General features: G+C 37.5%; 1 protein-coding gene across 1 annotated transcript in view; it reads right to left on the bottom strand.

Moving 5' to 3' along the window:
* ENTPD7 (ectonucleoside triphosphate diphosphohydrolase 7) overlaps window positions 1-21772 on the bottom strand; it is a 37502-nt gene extending 15730 nt beyond the window's left edge. The window contains exons 1-7 of the mRNA XM_016124248.2: window positions 21639-21772; window positions 21257-21359; window positions 20017-20199; window positions 7849-8054; window positions 7439-7589; window positions 3665-3768; window positions 1501-1557 (exon numbers count right to left, since the gene is read on the bottom strand). Coding sequence (XP_015979734.1) covers window positions 1501-1557; window positions 3665-3768; window positions 7439-7589; window positions 7849-8054; window positions 20017-20199; window positions 21257-21264 — 709 coding nt within the window. The 5' untranslated portion in view covers window positions 21265-21359; window positions 21639-21772. The remainder of the gene's footprint in view (window positions 1-1500; window positions 1558-3664; window positions 3769-7438; window positions 7590-7848; window positions 8055-20016; window positions 20200-21256; window positions 21360-21638) is intronic.
* Between the last annotated feature and the right edge of the window lie 1299 nt (window positions 21773-23071).

Genomic DNA, 23071 nt, shown 5'->3' with positions numbered 1-23071 from the left:
TCTAGGATAAAAAACATATAAGATGAGCATGGAATACCCTGGTGTGTCAAAGAGTAAGGGAAATACAAGGCTACTGAGATCATGTTAAACAGGTACAAGTGCCAATCTGAAGGTGCTCCTGCTAGCCAACCGTATAATCTGAGCATCAAAAAGTAATAATGAGATAGACTGTTATGTATCAAATACTTTAAAATCCACAAGTTCATCCTAATACTGAAACAAACAAACAAAAACCTTCACTGGCTACCTTTGGAAACTGCTATAACACTAACTCATTGTTCAAAAATTTGATAAATAAGGGAGAGAATCAAGGATTTATTCTGTCTTTCTCTACAAGAGCAGTATTTCAGGATAACCGAATAGTTGATGAAGAAATTTTCATTTTATAAAAATCTCAGCTGTTAGATGCAGAAGGAATGACAATTAGAAAAATCATCATTTTGAATCTTCTACTGAAATAAACAGATCTAAATAATGATTATAACTGGCTATGAAATTATTAGGTGAAAAAATGCATGGGGAATTTTTATAATAGATTAGATCAGGCTGAAAATACCTGAATCCTGAACACCTCGTCAGTATTAATATGGCTAAAACAGGGATACCCAGACATCACGACCAGACTCCTGATGTGATATAGTAGGAAACACTCAACACCATCTGTGATTTATTCTTGTGGAAGGATTGTCTATGAATCTAATTAGACTTCTATATCTAATCTGCAGTTTACAGAACCTATGGGGCAATGAGAAACATGTTAAAGACTTCATAAAGATGCAGTCAACCAAATTTAGAACATGGCAAATTTATTCTATGAAGTAACTAGTTTTTTGTTTTTTTGATGAATGATCTGAAAAAAGAGGTGGGAGTAGAGTAACTTATAGAATAAGAGACATATCAACCAAATGAAGTTTGTGATCCTTGTTCAGATTCTGATCTGATTAAGACAGTTATAAATAAATATTCTTGAGACGACCAGGGAAGTCTCTACCTCGGTGTTAGATAGCTATTACAAATTAGGATTGTTAATTGTTATTGTTAATTTTATTAAGTATGAAAGTGGCATTGTGAATATGTTTTTGTTTTGTTTTGAAACTCCTTATCTGTTAGAGATATATACTGAAGTACTTAAAGGTAAAACGATACATCTGGGGTTTGCATTTAAAAACCCAATCAGAAAAAAAAAACAACAAAAAACATGTTGTGTAGGGAATATGGGGAACAAAAAAATGGCAAAATATTAGTGAGTGTTGAGTCTGGGTAACGAGATCATAGAAGTTCATTTTATTATTTACTCTACTTTTGTGAATGTTTGAAACTTTCCATATTAAAAAAAAAAAGCTAAGAATAAAAGAAAGCAAAATAGGGCTAGAAAATGAAGCCTCTAAGTTTTAAAAAAGAAAAAAGGAAAGAAAAACAACTTGACATTAGCACTTACATAGATGATGACTTAGACCTTCAGCCCTTAAAGAACTGTGATAAGAAGACAATATTACTCACCATCTTCATGGTCAAATCTTCCTAAAACGAAGTTGATTCCAATCCATGCATAAACCCCTACGAGAGAAATGCAAAAGCCCTTGCTTAATTCTCTACTGCTACACTATGAATACACCTCTCCCTAGGGCTGCTCTTATTCTCCCTTTCCTGTGGGGGGCGGGGGCGGGGGAAATTTTACTCCACACTTTCGGTGTACAAATTTAAAATCTTTTATCTTGTGACGTTTCTCCACTTTAAAACTATTTGTATTTTCTCAGTTTCCTACAATGAATAGGAATGATGTGTAGAAACAAACGTTAAAAAAAGAGAAATCTTGGAGTTCTGGTTCTGGACAAGACGGGATAGATAATATGTTCTACCCTGTCTCCCCACTGAATGCAAGTATAAACTCTATGGAGAATGGATGTGGCAGTGTTTTGAGAACTTTGAGCACCGTGACAGAGGTCAGAATTTAAAGAACCACCAAACCGATAATGAGGTTCCCAATTTTTTCCTCTCATGTATTGCCTGGCCTGTACTCAAAAAAGATTGAAACACAAAAGAAAACACCAGTGTAGACAGAAAAAAACTTTAAGACTTTGTTTTCTATTCTAAAGAGTAAAAAAGGGGATTCCAAAGTAAAGGTAAAGCAGGGGGAAATTCCTTGCTTTTTTTTTTTTTTAATTTATTTTGTTCTCTCCTACCAGGCAATCCTGCAGTAGCAGAAGTGAAGGTTGGGCAGGTACCTAAAACTCTGAAGGATGTGAATCTTTCTCTCTGACCAGAGGAGATATAGCTTCAAGAGTTGGGAGAAATACCCTATTGCTTCCTTTTTCCCTCTCTGTCCTCTACCACTTGGCCCTGTACACAGATACAATCATGAGGATGCATGGCAGAGCGGGCAAATTAAAACCCTGGCTTTCTGACCAGAGGAAGGTGACAGTGGGCCCCAGGGAACCAGAAAGTGGCCAGGTGATCATGGAGAGAGGGAATAAAGTGGTATATGGACTCCTGGTCTCACTTCCAAGCTTCATATGCATGGATCTGACTCTAAACAATATAGCAAAGGTTTTGAGAATGAGCTAGGGGCTAGACAACCCATTTGCATGGGCTATGTCCAGGTTCCCGATTGGCCACTGGCTGGCACATACATGGGACAAATCCAAATAGCAGTGGCAAGGACTTCAAAAATGAATCAATAGAAGGCAGGTTGCGACTTGAGGCCTGAACCTAACCAGGTCAACTGTCTGCTCAAACAAAAAAAAAAATTAATATTCTCCTTATAACTGAAATAAAACTCCAGAGTCTCATAATGTAATATTCAAAATGTCCAGGATACAATATAAAATCACACGGCATACAAAGAACGAGGAAAAGATGGCCAAAAGAGGCCAACTCTGATATGTTAGAGATGTTTTTAAATTAGTAAAAATATTAAAGCAGCTATCTAACCAAGAAATAAGATCAGTCTTACAATGAATGGAAAGGCAGAAAGGCTCACCAAAAATATAGAATATAAAAAGAAATGGAAATTTTAAGACTGAAAGATGCCCTGTTGAAATTGAAAAAGGTAAATCTTTACCCTTATGTGGACTGCAGATAGAAGATATAAAAGATCTTTTTTAAGGAACGGAAATATAACTCTTCATAAAGACCAAATTTGAGCCACGTGAGAACACACATTCAACTCCTTCCCAAGACTGCAAACTCAATAGTGTGAGTTTTTAGGAAGATATCAATATTGCATAGTAAGTGCAATAAAGAAGGAGACCATAACATCAATGATTCATCCTGATTATTCCCTTAAATTAAAGTTCCTCTTACTTTAATCTCCAATAACTTCCTTTACATTTGAATTTGGCAAACTCAGTACAACTCCTAGATGTCTGTATGTTTTCAAAACTAAAATTAGCTAATCAAAGATCCATTTGGAATCACCATTAAATACTAGTACATATAACACAGTACTTAGCACAAAGTTAAAAACAGGTACAGATTTATGACTTCAACAAGCAGTATTCCGAAACAGACACCAATGCAGAATATGCAAATAAACTACATAGCAGAACCAAGAAAACTGACAGAAAAATTAAAAACCAGATTTATAATGTTATCCTAAGCATCCATTAGAGAGACTGTCGTGGTTGGCTGGGAGTAAACCAGAGCTCCCTGTAAGGCCCAATACCTTCCTGCTTCCCAGAGATCACTTCTGCCTGAGACTGTGAAAAGAGGAAGTCAAACTCCAGCGGTAAGTCTTTCACTAGATCAGCCAAGATAGCCAACTGCTTCCTGTAAGAAAGAACAAAAATTCCCAAAGTTAATCCTTACACTCTCTTCTCATAAACAGCCTCAACCTGACTTTCTACTCAGCCTTGTTGTGACCTCACTGTTCATCCCATTCCTAGTTAAGCCCGGCTTCTCTTTGGCACCTCCTTAGATTCCGAAGGTTTCAACTGCCTCCATTATATAGCCTCCTACTTAAAAGGCAGGATGGTAACAGTAATGTTTTTCCTTTATATATTACAGTTCCAATAGTGTTTAAAGATGAGACTATGGTTCTATACCTCTCACAGGCTGAGCAGAAATAAGCCACAGGATTAACTGAAGCACAATTTCACAATCTATGAAATAGATGTAATTTCATTATTCCTAACTACTATGAAAGAAAACTGTTAAATTGAGGAACAAAACCTCATCCTCAGACCTTACACAATACAGAAACAACGCTCCACTTCACCACACAAGAAGCACTGTTAGGTCCACAGGTTTTTACTTAGTCCTTTACAGAAGTTTACAATAAACTTTTTAATTTCCTTTTCCATATTTTAAGAGTTGAACTTTTTTCCTTATCAAAATCTTATTATTTGAAAACCCCAAATCAGGATCAAAAGCCAAAGGTCATAACGACAACTTGGGAATAACATTTGAAGCTTAGTATCATCTATAGGGTTGTTTTTTCCTCAAAAGTTTTATGTTCTCAGTATTATCAGATAAAGTAAAACAAGGAAACAAAGCAAGATGTAATAATATGACTCTAGAGAAAATGCTGGTTAAAAATAAGACCAACTATCTTGGATTTTTAAAATTACTCATTACAAAATATTCCACCGGCTCAGATGGTTGTCAGCATGACTTAGTGAAGAATGTTGTTAGCAGTTCAAAGTGAAAATTACATTAACATAATAATCTTCCAATATAATGTCAAGCATAGTTTCTAAAAAATTCATTGTTATACATATTAAATCAGTGCAATAAGAATTTCGCATTGGGAATAAGAGGAGTTATTGTACCCTTTCTATTGGATACGCTTCTTAACTACTCAAAGAAGAGAGCTTGCTGGTTTTAGTGATGATATGGCAGAATGGGTACCAACATACACTGCTGTTTGGAATGTAAATTACCGGTGCAGCCTTTCCAAAGGGCAATCCAGGACCGTGTACTAAAATTTTTAATGTGCTTACACTTTGTCCTGGCTATTACACTTTTAGAAATCTATAGCAAGGAAATCGTCAAATAAAAATACAAAGAGGAAAAATACTGCAGCATTATTTACAATAATGAAAAACTGGAAATAACCTAAATGTACATCAATAGGAATTCATTAACTAATTTATAGTACATCCATATGATGTAATACTGTACAGATGTTAAAGGAAATAAGGTCAATTTATATCTACATGTATTGACATGAAAAGTTGTCCAATATATTTTGAGTTCTAACAGGTTAAAAACAATGGACAATATGATCCTAACTTTTGTTAAACAATAAAGCAAAACACTCTTCACATACTGCACAAGATAGAATATAAGTTTCATTTTCTCAAATTCAATACTATTTATTTTTTAAAAACTTTTAATGGCAAAACCTTGATAACCGTTAACACTGGTAGGTGGATAAATGGGGATTCATTACACTGTTCTCTCTACTTTTATATACATTTGAAATTTCCCGCAATTAAGTTTTTTTTAAATACCACCTTGTATTACCTTTGTAAGTTTTAAAGATTTTCCATCAAAAAATAAAAAGGAGGTAGAATAAATTTCATTATTCTAGGCCTATGGAAAAAAAAAAAAAAAACTAATGCCAAGAAATTAAAAATACAGCCCACGTGATTCAAAACTATTGTGAATATTGTTCACAACTGCTAATAAATTATCAAAGCATTAACTACAAAACAGGTTCTTAATAGCGATAGTTACATTTATGTGAACACCTGTAGCTGCCTTACAGGTAGCGATGATTTCATAAACCCAGGATAGAGTTAGGCATTATTAAGAAAGGTGATCAGAAAACAACTTAAAAGAAAAGGCAAGTTCTTTAACAATTCTTAGGATAAAATAAATGTTAATATTCAGAGCTTCCACAATGGCATCGAACATTTTAGACAAATGGGTGGAGCTCCATAGTGGGTTTTGTTTGGACAGAAACTTCTTTGACCAACAGATGCTGAGCAGTGCCAGGAGATGAGGCAGTCCACTCCTTTGCTACAGACACACAAAATGTGGCCAAACCATCGCCCTGCTGTTGACTTTGAGTTTTGACCTGAGTCAGCTTTTTCCTCCCCCTCTCCTAGGTTATGAGACATCAGGTTAGTCACAGACTTGTGATGTGGCACCACCTATGTCATCTATACTCTTCTCAGGGTTTCTAAAATTTTGAACAATGTGAATATTACAACTTTGTAGAAGTTACATACAGACATGCGGAGGGAAGAGAACGAGACAAAATGAAACAGTTTTGATAGGGTAGAAGGACTGAGAGTTTTTGTTTTGTGTGTTCTTTTTTTTTTTTTACTTTACAATTTCTTTTAATGATGTAAGGTTGCATCATTGTAACATTTTTAAGTTTGGTTTTAAAAATAAGTAAAAACAAAACAAAAAATTTTTAAATACCAAGATATATGGGAAAATAAGGAGAGAGAAGGCCTCTCGTGTTGACAAATGGCTATGTAAAATAATCTGCTTCTCAACAGTAAACCAGCTGGTAGACCAGAAGTGTGTCTAAGTAGAAGAAGCCACTGAAAGAAGCACTGACATCTGTTATGTGGTCTGACACAAGCAGCATGGGGCCCTACATTTATGGCTGAGGTTTTTGTTGTTGTTGGCCAAGTATACAAAATTAAACTTTGTGGAAAAAAGGAACTGCCATTTACCAAGCAAAAATATTTAAGCTAGTAAAAAATACCTGATGCCTATGAGACTGAACATTCCAGAAGGATGCATTCTAACGTTAAGGGAGCTCACTCCCATCCCATGTCCATAATAAGTGCAGAGGGGACAGGGAGGTGGTCGATGAGGAGAAATCACAAACAAGGAGGCGTCTGACCTAAGTATGGCTGCTGCCTTTTCCTTTTCTCCCATTTCTCCTCCTTCTTCCTCCATCAAGGGAAGAGGGGCAAGATGCCAGGCTAAACTACCAAGATCAAGTGGAAAAGACTTGACTGACTGCGGTTGAAAAAACTGGTCTAAAGCACTGGAGCCTGAGCTGTGCAAGTAGCACCAGCTATCACCAGGAAGCCAGGCAGATTTACAGAGAAAGCGGCCTTTCTACCCCCACTCCCCACCAGGTACTCAGTCCCTCAGGTGACCCTCCTACTACCCTTTTGTCATTATGCTCCCTGTCTGGGTGCCTCATGATCCATATTTAACATCATCACCACTGCTCCTAACTCTCAATCAAAACTAAGAATCATTACGGCCATCTTGGATAGATATGGACCCCAAAGAAGCAAATGGGCAAATGACATGAAGATGTGAATAACTCGTTGTGCAGTACTGGGTACAGGGATGGCTCTGCTCTATTTTTAAGCAGAGGGTCTTTTAGTGCCACCTGTCAATTCTGTGTGGTATACCCATATTCCACTTTCAGACCAGGGAACAACAGAAAACAATGCATGGAATCAGCCTTTCGGCTCCTGGGCCACCCATTTTCCCGTGTTTTTCCGACCCTGCATCTCACCGCTCAGGAAGAAGCCTCATGCCCGCTGTGCACAAGATGTAAAGGGGGGTCTCCTTGTGCTTCTTCACAGGCACATGAGCAGCAGCAAAGCTCAGCAAAGGACGAAGATAATCGCTGGCATGTTCTGGAGTGTCTGCCATTGCAGAGATTCCTTAAGTAAGATAAAATACTTTCTTTAGAAAGCAGATCACAGACTCAGAAGACTAATAACCCATAAGGTTCCACTTAAGGTCCTAAACTCTCATTTAGTTGAAGGAAGGAAGGAAGGGGGGCAATAAATGAGATAACCCTCCCATTATCCAGAATCGCAAGAGAAAAGGTTAGTTTGCTTTCTCCCTCTTCTCTTCTCTCCTCCCTCATGCCTGTAGCAGATAAAAGAGATCAACAATGAAATATATTCCAGTTAGTACCTGGCTTGATTTTTTTAACCACTGGTTGGCTATTTCGGTCTCTCATCTGTTTGATATCCAGCAAGTCATGGGGATTCCCATTATGTCTGGGCCAAAAATAAACAAAAATCCGGGAGCCACTGCTGCCACAGTCCACGACAAGTCCATAATTTAGATTCGGGTCTTCAGTGTCAGTTGCTTCAAGCTCCCCTACTCGAGCCAAATACCTAAGTTGGGCAAAAAGAGAATTTGGTGTTAAGGAGCCAGGTCCACAAAAGGCACCACCATTTAATTCATGTGTTCATGGGTCTTCATTACGTGTCTACGTGTGCCAGGCACATGGGACTACATGTCCAAACAAAGGAATGAAACGATATTGACCATACGTACTGATGTACCTGAGGCAACTGCTGGTCTGTCTGCCTAGAGGCCACTGAAGTTAGATAATTAAAAGACTCCTCCGTGTTCGGGGCAGTTCTGATACTGGCTGGGGTAATAAATGTTTTGCCAAGCATTAAAGAGCTTCTAAGCTTAGGTAAATAACTGGGTTTTGTTGTTATAAGCCACAAACTTCTGGGGCGGTTTGTTATGCCTGCTAAATAACTGAAATACACCTAATAATTTCTTATCTATCTATATATCCTTTTAAATATATACATAAAGAATATTACAGAATGATTATCACTTAACGTGTGTTTCTGGGTAGTGATGTTTCTATAGAGCTTTTTGCTTGACACTTTATGTTGTTGGAATTATATTAATAAAAATTTTACTTCATGAAAACAATGTTCTTTTCTACGATCTTTTAAAATTTTTGTAGCTATAAAAAAGAATGTTCATAAAATATGTATAGTGGAGAAAATAATAACAAAACAATGCCTCTGTGCCAAATTCTCAGCCTTGAAAATAAAACATTACACTGTTAAAACAAACAAACAAAAAAGGTTTCTAGGCCCTAAAACAGCACTTTGTGTTGAGATTTTTCTCAGATTCTCATTCCAAGACAGCTGATAGCAGGAAGATGAAATAAGTAAAGATGTTACCATCAAACACCAAAGTTTGAGAGGTTTGTATCTCAGTTCTAGGACTTCCTATGCTGTGTGACCTCAGCAACTTACTTCTCTCAGTTTCCTCATCTGTAAAATAAGGACAGTGGAGTGTCTACCCTCAGTGACAATGCACGTCTAGCAGTTAGCACAGTGCCATGCTGCTGCCGCCACTGCTTTCGTTACATGAGAATTATTGGGAGCGCAAATAGGAGAAGACCTCTGGAGAAAAGGGCTGAAAAGTCCAGAAAGAAAAGATGGCTAAGAGTGGGTAAATGCTTCTGGGCAATTAGACTTTCATTACTGTTACAGTTCCCTCAGAGCCTGAGGATCTGACAAGTAAAAATATTACTGACTCCTCTTCAAAGGCTTCACTTGAAGAGAAGACCAGTGAGAATGGCTTTTGGCTTATTACACAGGAAAACAGAGCTCTTTCTTGGTGCTGAGAATACATACTGTGTGGTAGGCAGATTTAAATTTTGTCTTCTAAATTCTTTTAAATTTGAGTAAGTATTGCCATAGGTTGAGTTACTAACTGAATAAATGTCCTGAAAGCAATGCTGTGGATGTTTTCAAGCATAATAAATTCCCTTCCTTCTAAAGGTATCTGTTCTATTCATCCACATTGTCTTTAGAGCTGACTCCTAGATCCCCAAGATCCTTACACAGAACTCTTCAGATCTAGGTTTTGTGACGCCTGAAGCTAATTGGGGGAAGGGAGTTTAAAAAAGATTCAACATTACAAATACAAAAGGGGCCCATGTAAGTGAGTGGCCTTGAAGTGCAGTTCTCATACATTAGCTTCATAGTAAAACCACCTCTGATCAGAACACTAAGCCATGTGTTACGCCCCTCAGAACAGTCTAGCCTGTTTGCTGGTAATTTCACATTGCTATACAGACCACAAAGTTCTTTACTCTGAACAGTAAAGCAAATTTGTAAAAAAGAACATGTAGAAACTATTCTAAAATCAAAAAGTAGAGTTGAGTATCCTTCCTACTCTACAATGCAAAATGTATGTTTTAAAAAAAGAGAAGACATATATTTGAGCTGCAATATAATGCTGTAAATTATTGCATAGGATAGAATCAGGTAGTACATTTTTTTCTGGATTTGAGATGAGAGCGAGTTACAGAAATGAAACAGGTGGGAAAAATCTGTTACAGACGAGAAAGTTCACAGTCCTAAAGATTCCATTTCACCACATTTTTTCCCATGCTAATCAAATTACTGGGCTGAACTGGGCTCACAATCCACCAACCAACTCATAACAGCTCACCTCTATCACATGAAAACTGGGCAGACCTCTGGGTTCGTTAGAGAACACTTGCTAATACCTCGCAAGATACCACAGACAGAAAAGAAAGAGGCAAGATAATCCATCTTCAGCCCAAAGTGACTTTTCATCTCTCATCACAGCAGCCTGTATGTCAGCGCTTCACAGATCTTTCCCTGCTTTTCTTCCCTGAAAACCACCCCTTCTTCTCTCAGACAAGATTCTGGATCCTATCTCCTCCTGCTTAATAACTTTTCTCTAGTACACTGGTTCTCCTCAAACTTTTGGGGCTCAGAACTCCTTCATATTCTTAAAAATTATCTTTAAAAAAAGGGCTTTTGTGTACATGGATTACATCTGTATATATTTACCATATTAGAAAGTAAAACAAAAATTTTAAAAATGTTTATTAATTTAGATACAACAAAATAAACTTATTACATACTAACATACTTTATGAAAGAACTATATTTTCTAAAACAAAAGAGAGTGGTGTTGTTTTATAATTTTGCAAATCTCTTTAGTGTCTGGATTAATAGGAGACAGCTAGATTCTCATATTTGTTGTTGGAAAAGGGAAAGGTATTTCTATAACCTTTTTAGATCATTGTGGACACTCTCCTTTGACACTACACTAAAATTCAATAAGTGCAGCTTCGTAAAGGTTAGCTGCAATGTGGAATTTAAAATCCAGTCTAAGAATTTTTCAAACCCTATTGTAATGTCAAAATTCATTGGTCTATCTTGCACTTTGAATGGCTTTTACACATGTACAATTTTGTAACATCATATATTGGAAAATATTTGTTCACTGAACTATACAAATCTTCTTAATGTTCACACATTATACAACATTTAAAAAAACACATTCATTAACATCACTATCAATCTTATGATAAAAGTATTTTAGGTATTGGGAAGCTATCAAATTCCCAGTGGCAGATACAAATTTTCCAGACTTCTGATTTTCACTTGAAAGCTCAAATCTTACCACTGGCAATAAATACTGACAGATGTTTTCCTGAAAGTGACAGGCTTTTTTACTTGATTCATTTGCAAGAAAACATCTATGAAATACCCAAGCCTGAAAACCATAGTTTTTCTGGCATTCATTCTTTCAAGTAAAAATAGTATTCCATGACAAAAGCAGCTAGGTTATTAATAAGATATTAATATTAAAAAGATAATCTTAAGTAGAACGAGATCTTTTTCCCATTGCAATGGTTTGACAATAAAGACTACAATAACTACTAGTACAACTTGGTACCTCTATCTCGATTTGCGCTAGGTCACTGCAGGTTCACCTTCCATTGCTTTTGCATCATCATCAGTGTGAATGTAAACTTAGTGGAAAGGCCAAGTAACGTTACAATAGCCGAGAGGTAGAAACAACTCAAAAGACTGGATTAACAAAATGTGGTGTATATACATACATATATATATAATGGAATACTATTCAGCCTTTATAAAGGAAATTCTGTCATGTGTTACGACATGGATGAAACTTGAGGACTTTATGCTAGGGAAATAAGCCAGTCACAAAAACAAATACTGTATGATTCCACTTTTATGAGGTATGTAATGTAGTCAAATTCATAGAAACAGAAAATAGTGGTTACCAGGGGCTGGGTGGGAGGAGAAAAGGGGGAGTGTTGTTTAATGGGCAGAGAGTTTCAGATTTGCAAGACGAAAAGGTTCTGGAGACTGCTTGCATAACAATATGAATATACTTAATATTGCTAAACTGTATCTTTAAAAATGGTTAAGATGGTATTATTTTATATGTTAATACAATTTTAGAAGGGCAAATAATATCTTAGTATTATTTTAGCCTCACACATCCACTGAAAGGTCTCAGAAACTCCGAAGGGTCAGTAAACACTTTGAGAACCAATGCTCTATTGTGACCTTCTTTTACTATCTTAACAACAATCTGCTTCTCTACCTATTCTTTCTTCTTTCCCTTCTTTGACATGGCTTCCCAGTTCTTAAGAAGCCTCACTTCACAGTGCTGACTCTTGTGATACCCACAATTATCTGAAAAGGCCTCCTTCTACTGTAAAATGTGGAGTGTCATTATTCCCTTTAAGCAATTGGCTTATATTTCAGCATGAGCCCCTAAGACTTCGTTCACATTTCTTTGCTCCACCTCTTCATTTAGACGATCAGTTTCTCGAGAGCAGGTACCTTATCTGCAGTACCTCGAAATTGTCACAGTGTTCCTCATGTTTCTCTAATATATATTAATCAATACTGATTGGTCTGTCCTAGAATTCACAATATGGAGCTGTTGATTTTTTGCTAACTCCTCTATAGCTATACCAAAATCAACTGGTCTCCTTATAAAGTTTCAATAGCTTTCCAAAGCATCCTGTCATCCCTCTTCGGTTCCTGTCAAGATAAACAACTTTACAGCTCTAATTTGGGTACAACTCAATTCTTCCTTCTCTTCCTTTAGAAGTCTCCATGTATGCATTGGCAGAAAAAAAAAAAAAAATGTCAGCTGGCATTAGAACACAGGGAGAAAGAAAGGACCAGACAGCATTTGTTAAACTTCTCATTTGGGTACTTTGATCAATACTACAGGCTGCAGAAAGTCTCTGTTTTTCTTATCTTGCATGCAAGTGAGTAACTGAAGAACAATTTTCCCTTCTGCAAAGCAATAAAATCACCTTTTTCTGGAACTTTGACATCTTGTGATCTAATCAGGCTTCTTACACTGTTCAACCACCTGAGGTCTTCCTTGGGCTAGGCTTCTAACAAGGATGGATCACTGGTCCTTCTTGGATATTTTCTTTTGTGATCTGCAGTCCTGGCCTTAGACATCATGGTCAATTACTTGCATGGCTAGATCTTCCTGATTTGCTGATGCTGCACTAAATCAATCCCTAAAGCCTGAGAGAAAAGGTCTTAAGCTTTGGAAACCCTCACATTCACCTACCCACAAGAAATCCAACTCAACATCACACATACTTAGCCTGCCGCTGCCCCCGCCCCAACACACACACCCTCTTCTCTCTGTTTGAGAAACATAATTTCCCTCTGGTCATTGCTGAATCAATGAAAAAAGAGTCGCCACATATACATCACCCAAGACAGAATCGGAGAACAATGGCTTTTCACTGCCATTATTCTGAAAATATTAACAGCATTAGACCAGTAACTGACCAAACAATTTATCTAGCTTACAAAGTCAAAACTAATTACACCACTTCTAGAGTTCGAAGAGAACTCAGCAATGCACCAAAAGTCAATTAAAGTGGCCCCCATCAGCATGAGGCTACCAGCTCTTTGCTGAATGTCATACTCTTCAACTCTGTACAAGAGTCAGAACCAAATGTAATGACATTATAGCCGAAGTATCTATGCATGACTGATGACAGTAATAAATGCCCAGAAAAGCATCTTATAAGGTACTGCTTATCTCCTAAGATTAATCACAGCAGTTGGGAATATTTATAAGTTAAGGCTCTGGCTATAATCACCACTAAGGAGAAGTAAGTAAGTAAGTAAGTAAATAAATAAATAAATAAATAAATAAATGTGAATAAATGCAAATAAATGCCTTCAATTTTACCAGCAAAAATCTCTGAATTGTTCCATTGTATGTACATCTGAACCCTTAACTTATCTGCATGTCCTAAAGTTAATAATTGTTTTCTAACCAACAGTAATGCCTCTTCTTGACTTGCTTTAAACAGAACTGAAACTTCTCAGGAAGGCCAGGACTAGCCTACATGTGGCCAGTGAGTACTCGAAATGTGACTAGTGTAAAATTTTTTATTTTAATTAATTTTAATTTATTTAAAATAGCTATTTGTGTGTAGTGGCTACCCTATTGGATACCACAGTGTAGACACTCAATATTGTTTGTGTAATAAGTGAATGAGTGAATGAATAAATGAATATAAAATATGTATTAAGTCTGAAGTTGTTGGAACCCATCTTATAATATATGGCACATGTCAGATAAAAAGTTGATGAAAACACACACTACCAAAATTATTCTTAAAAACATCTATGCAAATGTCTAACCACTATGCTGTATACCTGAAACTAATACAAAATAATACTGAATGCCAACTCTAATTGAAAAATAAAAATAAAAGAAACAGCTATGCTGGGTATGGTGATGGGGGGCGGCAGGGGGTGTATGGGAAATCTCTGTACTTTTTGCTCGATTTAGCTGTGAACCTAAAACTGTTCTAAAAAATAACATCTGTTTTTTGTTTTTTATTTTGAAATAGCTCTGGATTCTATCCTTACTGACATCCTGTCACTCTTTAAATTGACCTTTTCTTAAATTCTAGTTCTAATGCAAACCTCCTGCTTTCTTTTCTAGAAGCAATGTGGGTACATGGTCATAGCAAAAGAAAAAAAAAATACAACTCTTCAGTTTTGAAACTACCAAGGGGGAAAACCCTCGCCAAGGCTTCTGAAGCTCTGGGTCATAGCGCATCAGAAGTGATATGCTAAGTTCGATGAATGCTTGAAAAAAATTCAAATTAAAAATTTTTTCAATATAAAAATAACTAAATTATTTTTAAACAGCTACTTCTGTACATATTAAAACACAAAGATGAAATGTGCAAGAGAGATAATAATTTCTAACTCAAGCAATGCCTCATTTATCAAGACCATAGAATAAATTTGGTATTCCTATGAATGTATTTTCCTGACTTGCTATCATGAAGACAGCTGTAGTCAGTGTGGTCCTGGCAACACAGCACAGCAAGTCCTCACCATCACTGACAGGTTCTTGGAAACTGTGACTTTAAGCAAAACAATATATAACAAATCCATATGCTAAAGGATATAAACAAGAGTTAAGCTCCTATGGCATGCATCTAGTTACCAAAATATCACCGAACGTCTAAATAAAGACCCCCCCCCCAAATTTCTAATATTAAACATTGAAATAAATGTGAGCTATACATATATTTAAGAAACACTAATAAAAACAAGTAAGATAATTATTCCTAACCCTCAGTGGCCAGTGCCCATCTTGGCAGCTCAGGGCACAAGGTGGGAACCACCCTGGACAGAACGTCCTTCCATTGAGGGTTTGTTCACACACACACACACTCACTCACTCACCCCGATAGACCATTTAGACATGCCAGTTCACCTCACATGAACATCTCTGGGAGGTGGGAGGAAACCAGAGTACCCCAAGAAAACCCACACAGACAGTGGTCCCAGCTGGGAATCATTTTTTTTTTTCTCATCTATATTGAACAAAACAATGTTATCTGTGGACCTGCAGTATACCCTTTGTGGAACATCAAAAAATACTGATATAATTTCATTGTGTAAATTAGAAATTATATGTATGTAATATAACAATCATGACCACAAGCAGTACCTTAAGTTTTTTTTAAGCTGTTGGACTAAAGTAATAGGTGTTTCCATCAATTCTTTATTACTTGCTTAAAAAGTCCTAGTTATTTGCTTAATGGTTTTAACATCTGCTAGTGGTCACCCATGTAAATCAATAGCTGCCACACAAAAAAAGGAATTCTAGAAGGAAAATTTTTAATGGAAATAATGCTATTATCTTCAGTGTATATTTGCAGGACAAAAAAAGGGAATTAGAGAACAGATAAATCAAGATTATTCAAATAATAATAAGACTAACATCCACAATCCAATGGACAGTCCTAGATGCTTTTCTCTTTGAATCCAAAGGACAAGACTACCTCCACTTTACATAATGAGATTCCTGAATACAACACCTGCCCAAGACACCCAAATAGCAAATAATGGACTGATTAGCTCTAAAATCAATCCTCTTTTCTCTATAAAATAATACCTCCTCCCAAATATAACTAAACCTAAGAGCAATGGTTTTCAACTCAGGCTGCATATTAGAGTCGCCTTGAGAAAAGTCCCAATTATTTGCATTTTTTAAAGGTCCCTAGGTGATTTAGATACACAAAAGTTGAAAACCACCGATTTCAGGTCATCATTAACATAAATTATTAAACTGTACAGTACCAGTTTTAACAAAATGTAGAGAACTGGTTGCCACTATAGGAATGGCCTGTAGAAATTTTGAGTAAGCCTACATTTAATCATTTTCTCCCTTGCTTCTCTGTCAAGATGCCAGATATTATTAATTATTTTCATCAGTGTGCCCACATGACCACCACACACTCCTTACTACCACCATTCTAATTTATGGTTATCTGCCGTGTTCTGAGACAAGGGAGAACCCAGCTAATTAGAACAGTGTGGAAAATAAAAGCAAACAGGCTCTATGTGAGAGTTTATCTTATCAGAAAAGTACAGAAGTTTTTAGTACATGAACTTAGTGATATCAACTTTGGTTACTCATGGGCCTCTTCTGATTAACTGCTGATTCTTAACTTTGTTCCAGATTCTCGACAGTGTACAGTTCCTGATTCTGCTACATAAACTATTATCTCACTGGAAAATCACTATTCCTTCACATCTGCCTCCCTAACTAGATTATGAACTCCACGAGTTCAGGGGCCACGTTTCATTCATCTTTGTACCCCAATGTCTAGCAGTGTACACAGCAAGCTCTCAGCAAGTATTTGCTTCCTGAATGACTCATGGAAGACTACCAAGAGTAGTTTAATGATATATGGCAATTTGTGGCAATATGCACATAACTTTTAATTTAAGAATAAGAAGCTTTAGGCTACATGGCTGCTAGCTGCTCAGACAAAGCATTAAAGTGTGGTTGAGACTTTGGCTAAGGTCACCGCAATGGCATAGTCTGTGTGTTCCCTAGCACTGCATCTAACTTGTTTCAATTAACTCAACTTAATGAGTTTTTATTGCATCTGGACACTTGGGGTATAGTGGCAGACAAGAACTATCAGATCACTCTACCTCTACGTATCCCTCAAATGTGTTTACTTCTCTCCATCGTCATTGCTGTCACCGAAGGTCAGGTTACCATCCTCTCTCTATTGGAGTATTCCAATCCATCTCCTTGCTTTCATTTTTATTCCCCTCCAATTCATTCTCTACAATGTCACTAAGATAAGCTTTCTTTAAAAAACAATTCAGATCATACCATTCTTCAAAGCTTTCCCTCCACCCTTCAAATAATGTCTAAACCCCCTAAAATGGCTTAACATGCCGAGCCTGATCCAGCTCTCCAGTTGTATGGTTCACTACTAATTCTCTAACAGTCTTCACTCTAGCCATATTAACCTACATAGAATTCCATAATTAGACCATGCTATCTTCCAGTGGGAAACCGTGTTCAGGTCTGTCAAGAAAATCCCAATAAGCATTAAGAAAATTCAAATTACAGATTTAGTTTCCCAAAGCTAACAATCTTCTTAAGGCCAATTGTTGACAACTGTAGTCATCTAAATATGTGTTTCCTCTCCTGAAAAGAAAAAGTCAAAAATACAACAGCACTGCTAGAGGAGTAAAGGCTGAAAACATAAACTTCTTAAGTAAAAGCACCAAAGTTTCCATGTCCTCATGCCTCCTATTATTACCTGGCACAATAATGGCTGCTCAAGAAACATTTGTCGAATGAATGGAAAAATGAAGGACCAAAGTGAATAGAAAATGAAAAATGCTGGGGACAGAACAAGTCAAATATTTAAGGGAGTAGGCATGTGTCTCAGTTTTGACTAAAAAAAATTCAAGGAAAGGGTTACAGGAGGTTTCTGGGAAGGGTCCTCTTCCTTTTTATAAGAGAGCATGAAAGACCTGTTTCTCTACATGAATGAGAACACATGTAGCCCGTGCTGCTACTGACTGCTATTTTGCTATCATTAAGCAAGCTGACACTGTGGACAAGAGAGAGAGAGAGAGACTCTCATACTGCCAGTCACTGTTGAACTTGTGGTCCCTCTATCTCTGAAATTCTAGTTATATAAGCCAATAAACTTTTATTATTTCAATCAGTTTGACTGTTACTTATAGCCCAAAGCCTCCTAACTGATATAAATGTGAGAATAGAGAGAAAATCATATTGAAGATGATGAACATAACATGTCATCATTTCATTTTACAGCCTAATCAGAAAATAATCTCAAAAAAATTGCAAACAGAATCACTGTTATAAAGGAATGCAGATCTTCTATGTAACTGGTAAGGCTTTAAAACTATATCGAATAATTCAGATGTATTTTCTGTGAAAAAAGTATTTCTTCAGCTCTCACTGGATGGAATTAACAGTGGATTAGACTCTACAGAAGAAAATGCTAATGAACTAGAAGGCTTAGCAATATAAAATATCTGGAAAGAAACACAGAGAGAAAAAAGACTGAAAAAAAAATGAATAGAGCATTAGTTAGCTGTGGAAAAACTTCACATGGCTCAAAACAGATGTGCCTGGAGATGCCAAAGATGATGTGGGAGAGGACAGAAAAAATATTTGAAGAAATAACGCACAAAAATTGTCCAGATTTGAATAAAAACTATAAATCCACAGATCCAATAGTCAACAAAGCACAAGCACAAGAATCATGAAGAAAACTATAGCAACAAACAACATAATCAAATTGCTTAAAACTGGTGATACAGAGAAAATCTAAAAAGTAGCCAGAGGAAAAAGACACGTATGTACAGAGAGAACAAAGATGAAAAATGACAGCAGACTTCTCCTCAGAAAGAATAAAAGCAAGAAGACAGTGGAGCATCATCTTTAAAGTAATAAAAGAAAACCAATCAACCTAGAGATCTATACCCAATGAACAGGCCCAACCTGATATACCTCTCCAGCTATACAGAGAGGAAAGCAAAATACTTTTTCAGTCATATGAAAGTTAAAAGAATTCACCAACCACAGTCTCACACTACTAGACATGTTAAGCAAAAGCAAAATGATACCAAATGGAAATATGAATCTACACAAAGGAATGAAAAGGCCTAGAAATGGTAAGTATACAAGCCTTTTTTTCTTATTTTAAAAATCTCTTTAAAAGATGATAAAATGTTTAAAGCAAAAATATAAACAATATATGGTGGTGCTTATAACATATGAAAAAGTAAAGACAATAGCACAAAAGTCAAAGGGAAAGGGAGGAATGAAAGTACACCATTGACAGGTTCTTATATTATGCATGAAGAAGTATGATATTACTTAAAGGTGGGCTATAAGTTAAAGATGTATAATATAAACCCTAAACTCTAAAGCAAACACTAAAAAAGGAAAGACAGATTTAACAAGCCAACAAAGGAAACAAAATGGAATCATAAAAAATGTACTCAATTCAAAAGAAGGGAGAAAAAAGAGGAAAAATGAACAAAGACACATGTGATAAGAAAATTGCAAGATAGATTTAAACCTAAACATAATTGATAACCACATTAAATGCAATGTAAATGGCTTAAACACCTCAAATAAAAGGCATTCACTGTGAGATAAAAGGCAAGACTCAACTAAATGCTGTCTACAAGAAAGCCACTCTAAATATAAAGACACGAATAGGCTAAAACTAAAAGGATGAGAAACCATCTATCATGCTAACACTGATCAAAAGAAAGTTTAAGTAGCTATATTAATACAAGACCAGGACATTTCAGAGCAAAGAATATAATCAAGGATAAAGAGAGTCATTTAATAATGATAAAAGGGTCAATTAATCAATAATATATAATAATCCTAAACATTCATGCACCCAATAAGTCAGCCCACCAAAATTAGAAAATAGAAAGATGCCTTTCATGATTAAAATACAGCAGCATCATTCCTGAATCAAACCTGAACATTGCAAAGTTCTTCTTTATGTAATAAGTGGCATGCAATCCACTAATAAAAGTGCAGTATTCCCCAAAAGGATCAAAGGTAGTAAGTAACGTGTTAAACATCTTATCAAAATACTTACGACTTCAATGCAAACCTGATCGAAGTGACCTAAAGCTGACTCACCTTTCATATTGCCTATCTCGTGGTAATGAAGCACCCCAATGTCGAAAGTCCGTAATTAACATAAGTAAAAGGAGACAGGATATGAAGAAGAGTCCTAGAAATGCCACTCGCTGACGGGGAAATGGGCTCACTGTGGGCACAGTGAAGTACCACGAAGCTGGGCAGAGGTAGGAAAAACTGATCCTGAAATGAGACAAACATTATTAAGTAAGAAAAGTCTTACTTAATACTGGGTACTAAAAATAGTTTTAAAATTGGGTTAAAGCCCTTATTACTAAAGGCAAAAATTCATGCCACAAGAAATCTAAATGTTCTTTTAATTTCAAATTTTATATTCTGTATGGTTCATGGTGCTTCTACTATATAAATGAAAAGTCTTACCTGATCTTTTTCCGAAATCTACACTTTGGGGTGCAATTCAAAGAATTAATCTTATGTTAATGATCACCAGTTCCCCTTGAAAACCTCATAACATTGAAGAATTAGAGTAGCTACAACATTCCAATGAAGAATGTTGCCAAAAAACTGGATAATCAGAAAATTTATTCAATTGATTTTTAAAATATTTTAACAGGTAATATATGTACATGGTAATAAAAAAAATCAGTAAAAAAAATAAATAAAGTATAAAGTGAGTCATTTCCCCATACATAGATCATGTGTGTGTTATCTCCATTCATTTGGTTTAACAAGATACTAACGGTTCTGCATCCTTCCCCATTTACTCCCATAATCACAGATCCACAATAATTTTTTCTTAGTTTCAGAGTACTGTAATGTTTGGACAAGTGTATTCAATTGAAGTTCACTTTCTGTATTGATTCAAAAGGGCCTCAGTCTGTTTTCAAAGCTATTTGCAAGATACACGCACACACACACATACACACATATACATATATATGTGTATTTATGTATGTATGTATGTGTGTGTATGTACATATATAAATTAGTTTGTTTAACCTCCTTAAAGGGGTCCTAGGCTCACTCAGATGGATATTTGAAAGAACATCACAATCTAGCACTTCTCAGAGCTGAGCGAGACTGAAGTGAGCCTGGGTTGTAGGCTGGAAACTATTGCCTTCAAAAGGCTGTAACTTTGATCTTTGCAGTCCATCTGTCCAGAAGCAAGGTCCAGACGCAGCCTTAGGGCAACCCTCACTAGTAACAATCTCCCAGGGCCCTTTAACCTGCCTGCGACCCCAAAAGAGACCCCAGCTGAGGAGAAAGTATACAGTCTTACCTAGCCATGGGTTCCCTTCAGTGGTCTCAACGCCTGTCACCTTCTTTTCCTTTTGCCCTGAGAAGGTGGTCTCCTTGTCCTAGGCATCTCCTAAGCCTGACGCCTGGAAAGAGTTGGACGGGTTTCAGGCTTACCTCCGGCACCATGCACAAGACAAGACCTCTACGAGAAGGCCACGATGCCTGCCCACTCCTCGGGCTCCCACTCCAGATCCGTCCGCTCTTGTTACTGGGGCCCAGCGGACTTTACTCCGGCTCCCTGGGAGCTGGGCGTTCTTGAGGGCCAGCCTTCGAGGAACCGGCAGTCCCCAGGTGGAGGGGTGGGGGTCCCCACTTCCCTTCCTGTTCTCCCGACCCCGCAGCCCCCCAGCACACACACTTACCCGTCGACCGGCCTGCGGGTGTCGGCTGCACCTCTCCGCTCGATCAGAAGCGACTCCCCACCACCTCTAGCCCAGCCGGAAGGAGGCCTATGCCGGCGGCGGCGCCACGTCCCCAAGGAAACCGCAGGGAGCCAATGACTGACAGGGGACCGGAGGAGAGGGACACACCCTCCGCCCAGCCAGAGCCCCAGCGAACCAGTTCTGATTGCCGTCCACCAAGCTGTCCAATCCCCAAGAGCGTTTGGCCTCTAATGCCCGCCCCAGGATTTAGAGCGTGTCCAATCAAGAAGGGCGTAGCACCGTGGCTCCGCCTAAAGGGGCTGGCGGTGGACGCACAGGTGAGCTGCGCTTAGTGGCTCTGGGGTTTCAGGCTTCTCCTGCCCTCTCCGGAGCGCGAGTTCTCCCTATGCTGCTTTCTTCGCAGCCGCTTCCAGAACAGCTGTGGGTGGGTCTCGGGATGTCCGCGACACAAGTGCATTCCTTACCCATAAGCTATTAGAGATTTTTGTGTCCACCAACCCTACCCGCCATTCCAAACTAATGCCCCGGCCTCACTGTCTTGTCCTGTGAGAAAAACATAAATTGAGGACACTGATGTCTATACAGAAGCTCTTATATCCATTCATTTAACATTTATTGAATGTCTATTGTTTGCCAGATATTACGAGTGGCTGTGTCCCTCCCCTCCTGAATCTTAACAGTAATACATGTAAAGGTAATGTTTCCTTTATATTTTCTTCCTTGCTTACACCAGACGTTTCTCTAATTTCCAGGAGGGAGCCACTTGGAGAGGATAAAGTCCAAGTCCTTACAAACGTGGCACATACATAGCCGTCCACAGCCTGCTCCTGCAGCATCTGCTGCTGCTCCTCACCTCCCATTTTATGCTCCAGTAACGCACCTGTGTGGTTTTTGCCCTCTTAGGTTTTGCTCTTCTGCCTCCCCCACCCCTCCACCTGCCTTGAATATCCTTTCCAGAGTTTTACCCAGGCCAACTGGTACTCATCTCTTACCACTGAGTTAACGGTCACCTCCCCTAAAAGCCTTACCTGACCTACACCTTCTTTATATATGCCTATAGTTCCGCTTACCACACTAAATTACAATTATATTTATGTGTTTGTCTTTCCAAAGAGAATATCCTTGAGGGAAAGGACTATCTGCTTCCACATCAATGCTAGTCACTGCCTGGCACATAAATTACAACTAACATATGATATATGTGAATGAATTACTGTGGAAATAAATGAAGACCACCCAAATAAGAACAAAAAGATGTTTATTCTATGCCTTCTATAACAAGGCAGTCAGCCACCATCACTTCTTTCTGGCAGAGACTCAAAGGCTGTCATGGAAGTGGAAAAACTTTAAAGTGGGGGAAAAAAGGTGGCAGAAAGTTTCATGTATGCTCTGATTTGAGAGTATTAGCATGG

Source organism: Rousettus aegyptiacus, unplaced genomic scaffold, assembly GCF_014176215.1.
Source record: "Rousettus aegyptiacus isolate mRouAeg1 unplaced genomic scaffold, mRouAeg1.p scaffold_m13_p_6, whole genome shotgun sequence".
Lineage (NCBI taxonomy): Eukaryota > Metazoa > Chordata > Mammalia > Chiroptera > Pteropodidae > Rousettus > Rousettus aegyptiacus.
The sequence above is the reverse complement of the archived record's forward strand: the minus strand, read 5'-3'. Positions and strand labels throughout refer to the sequence as shown.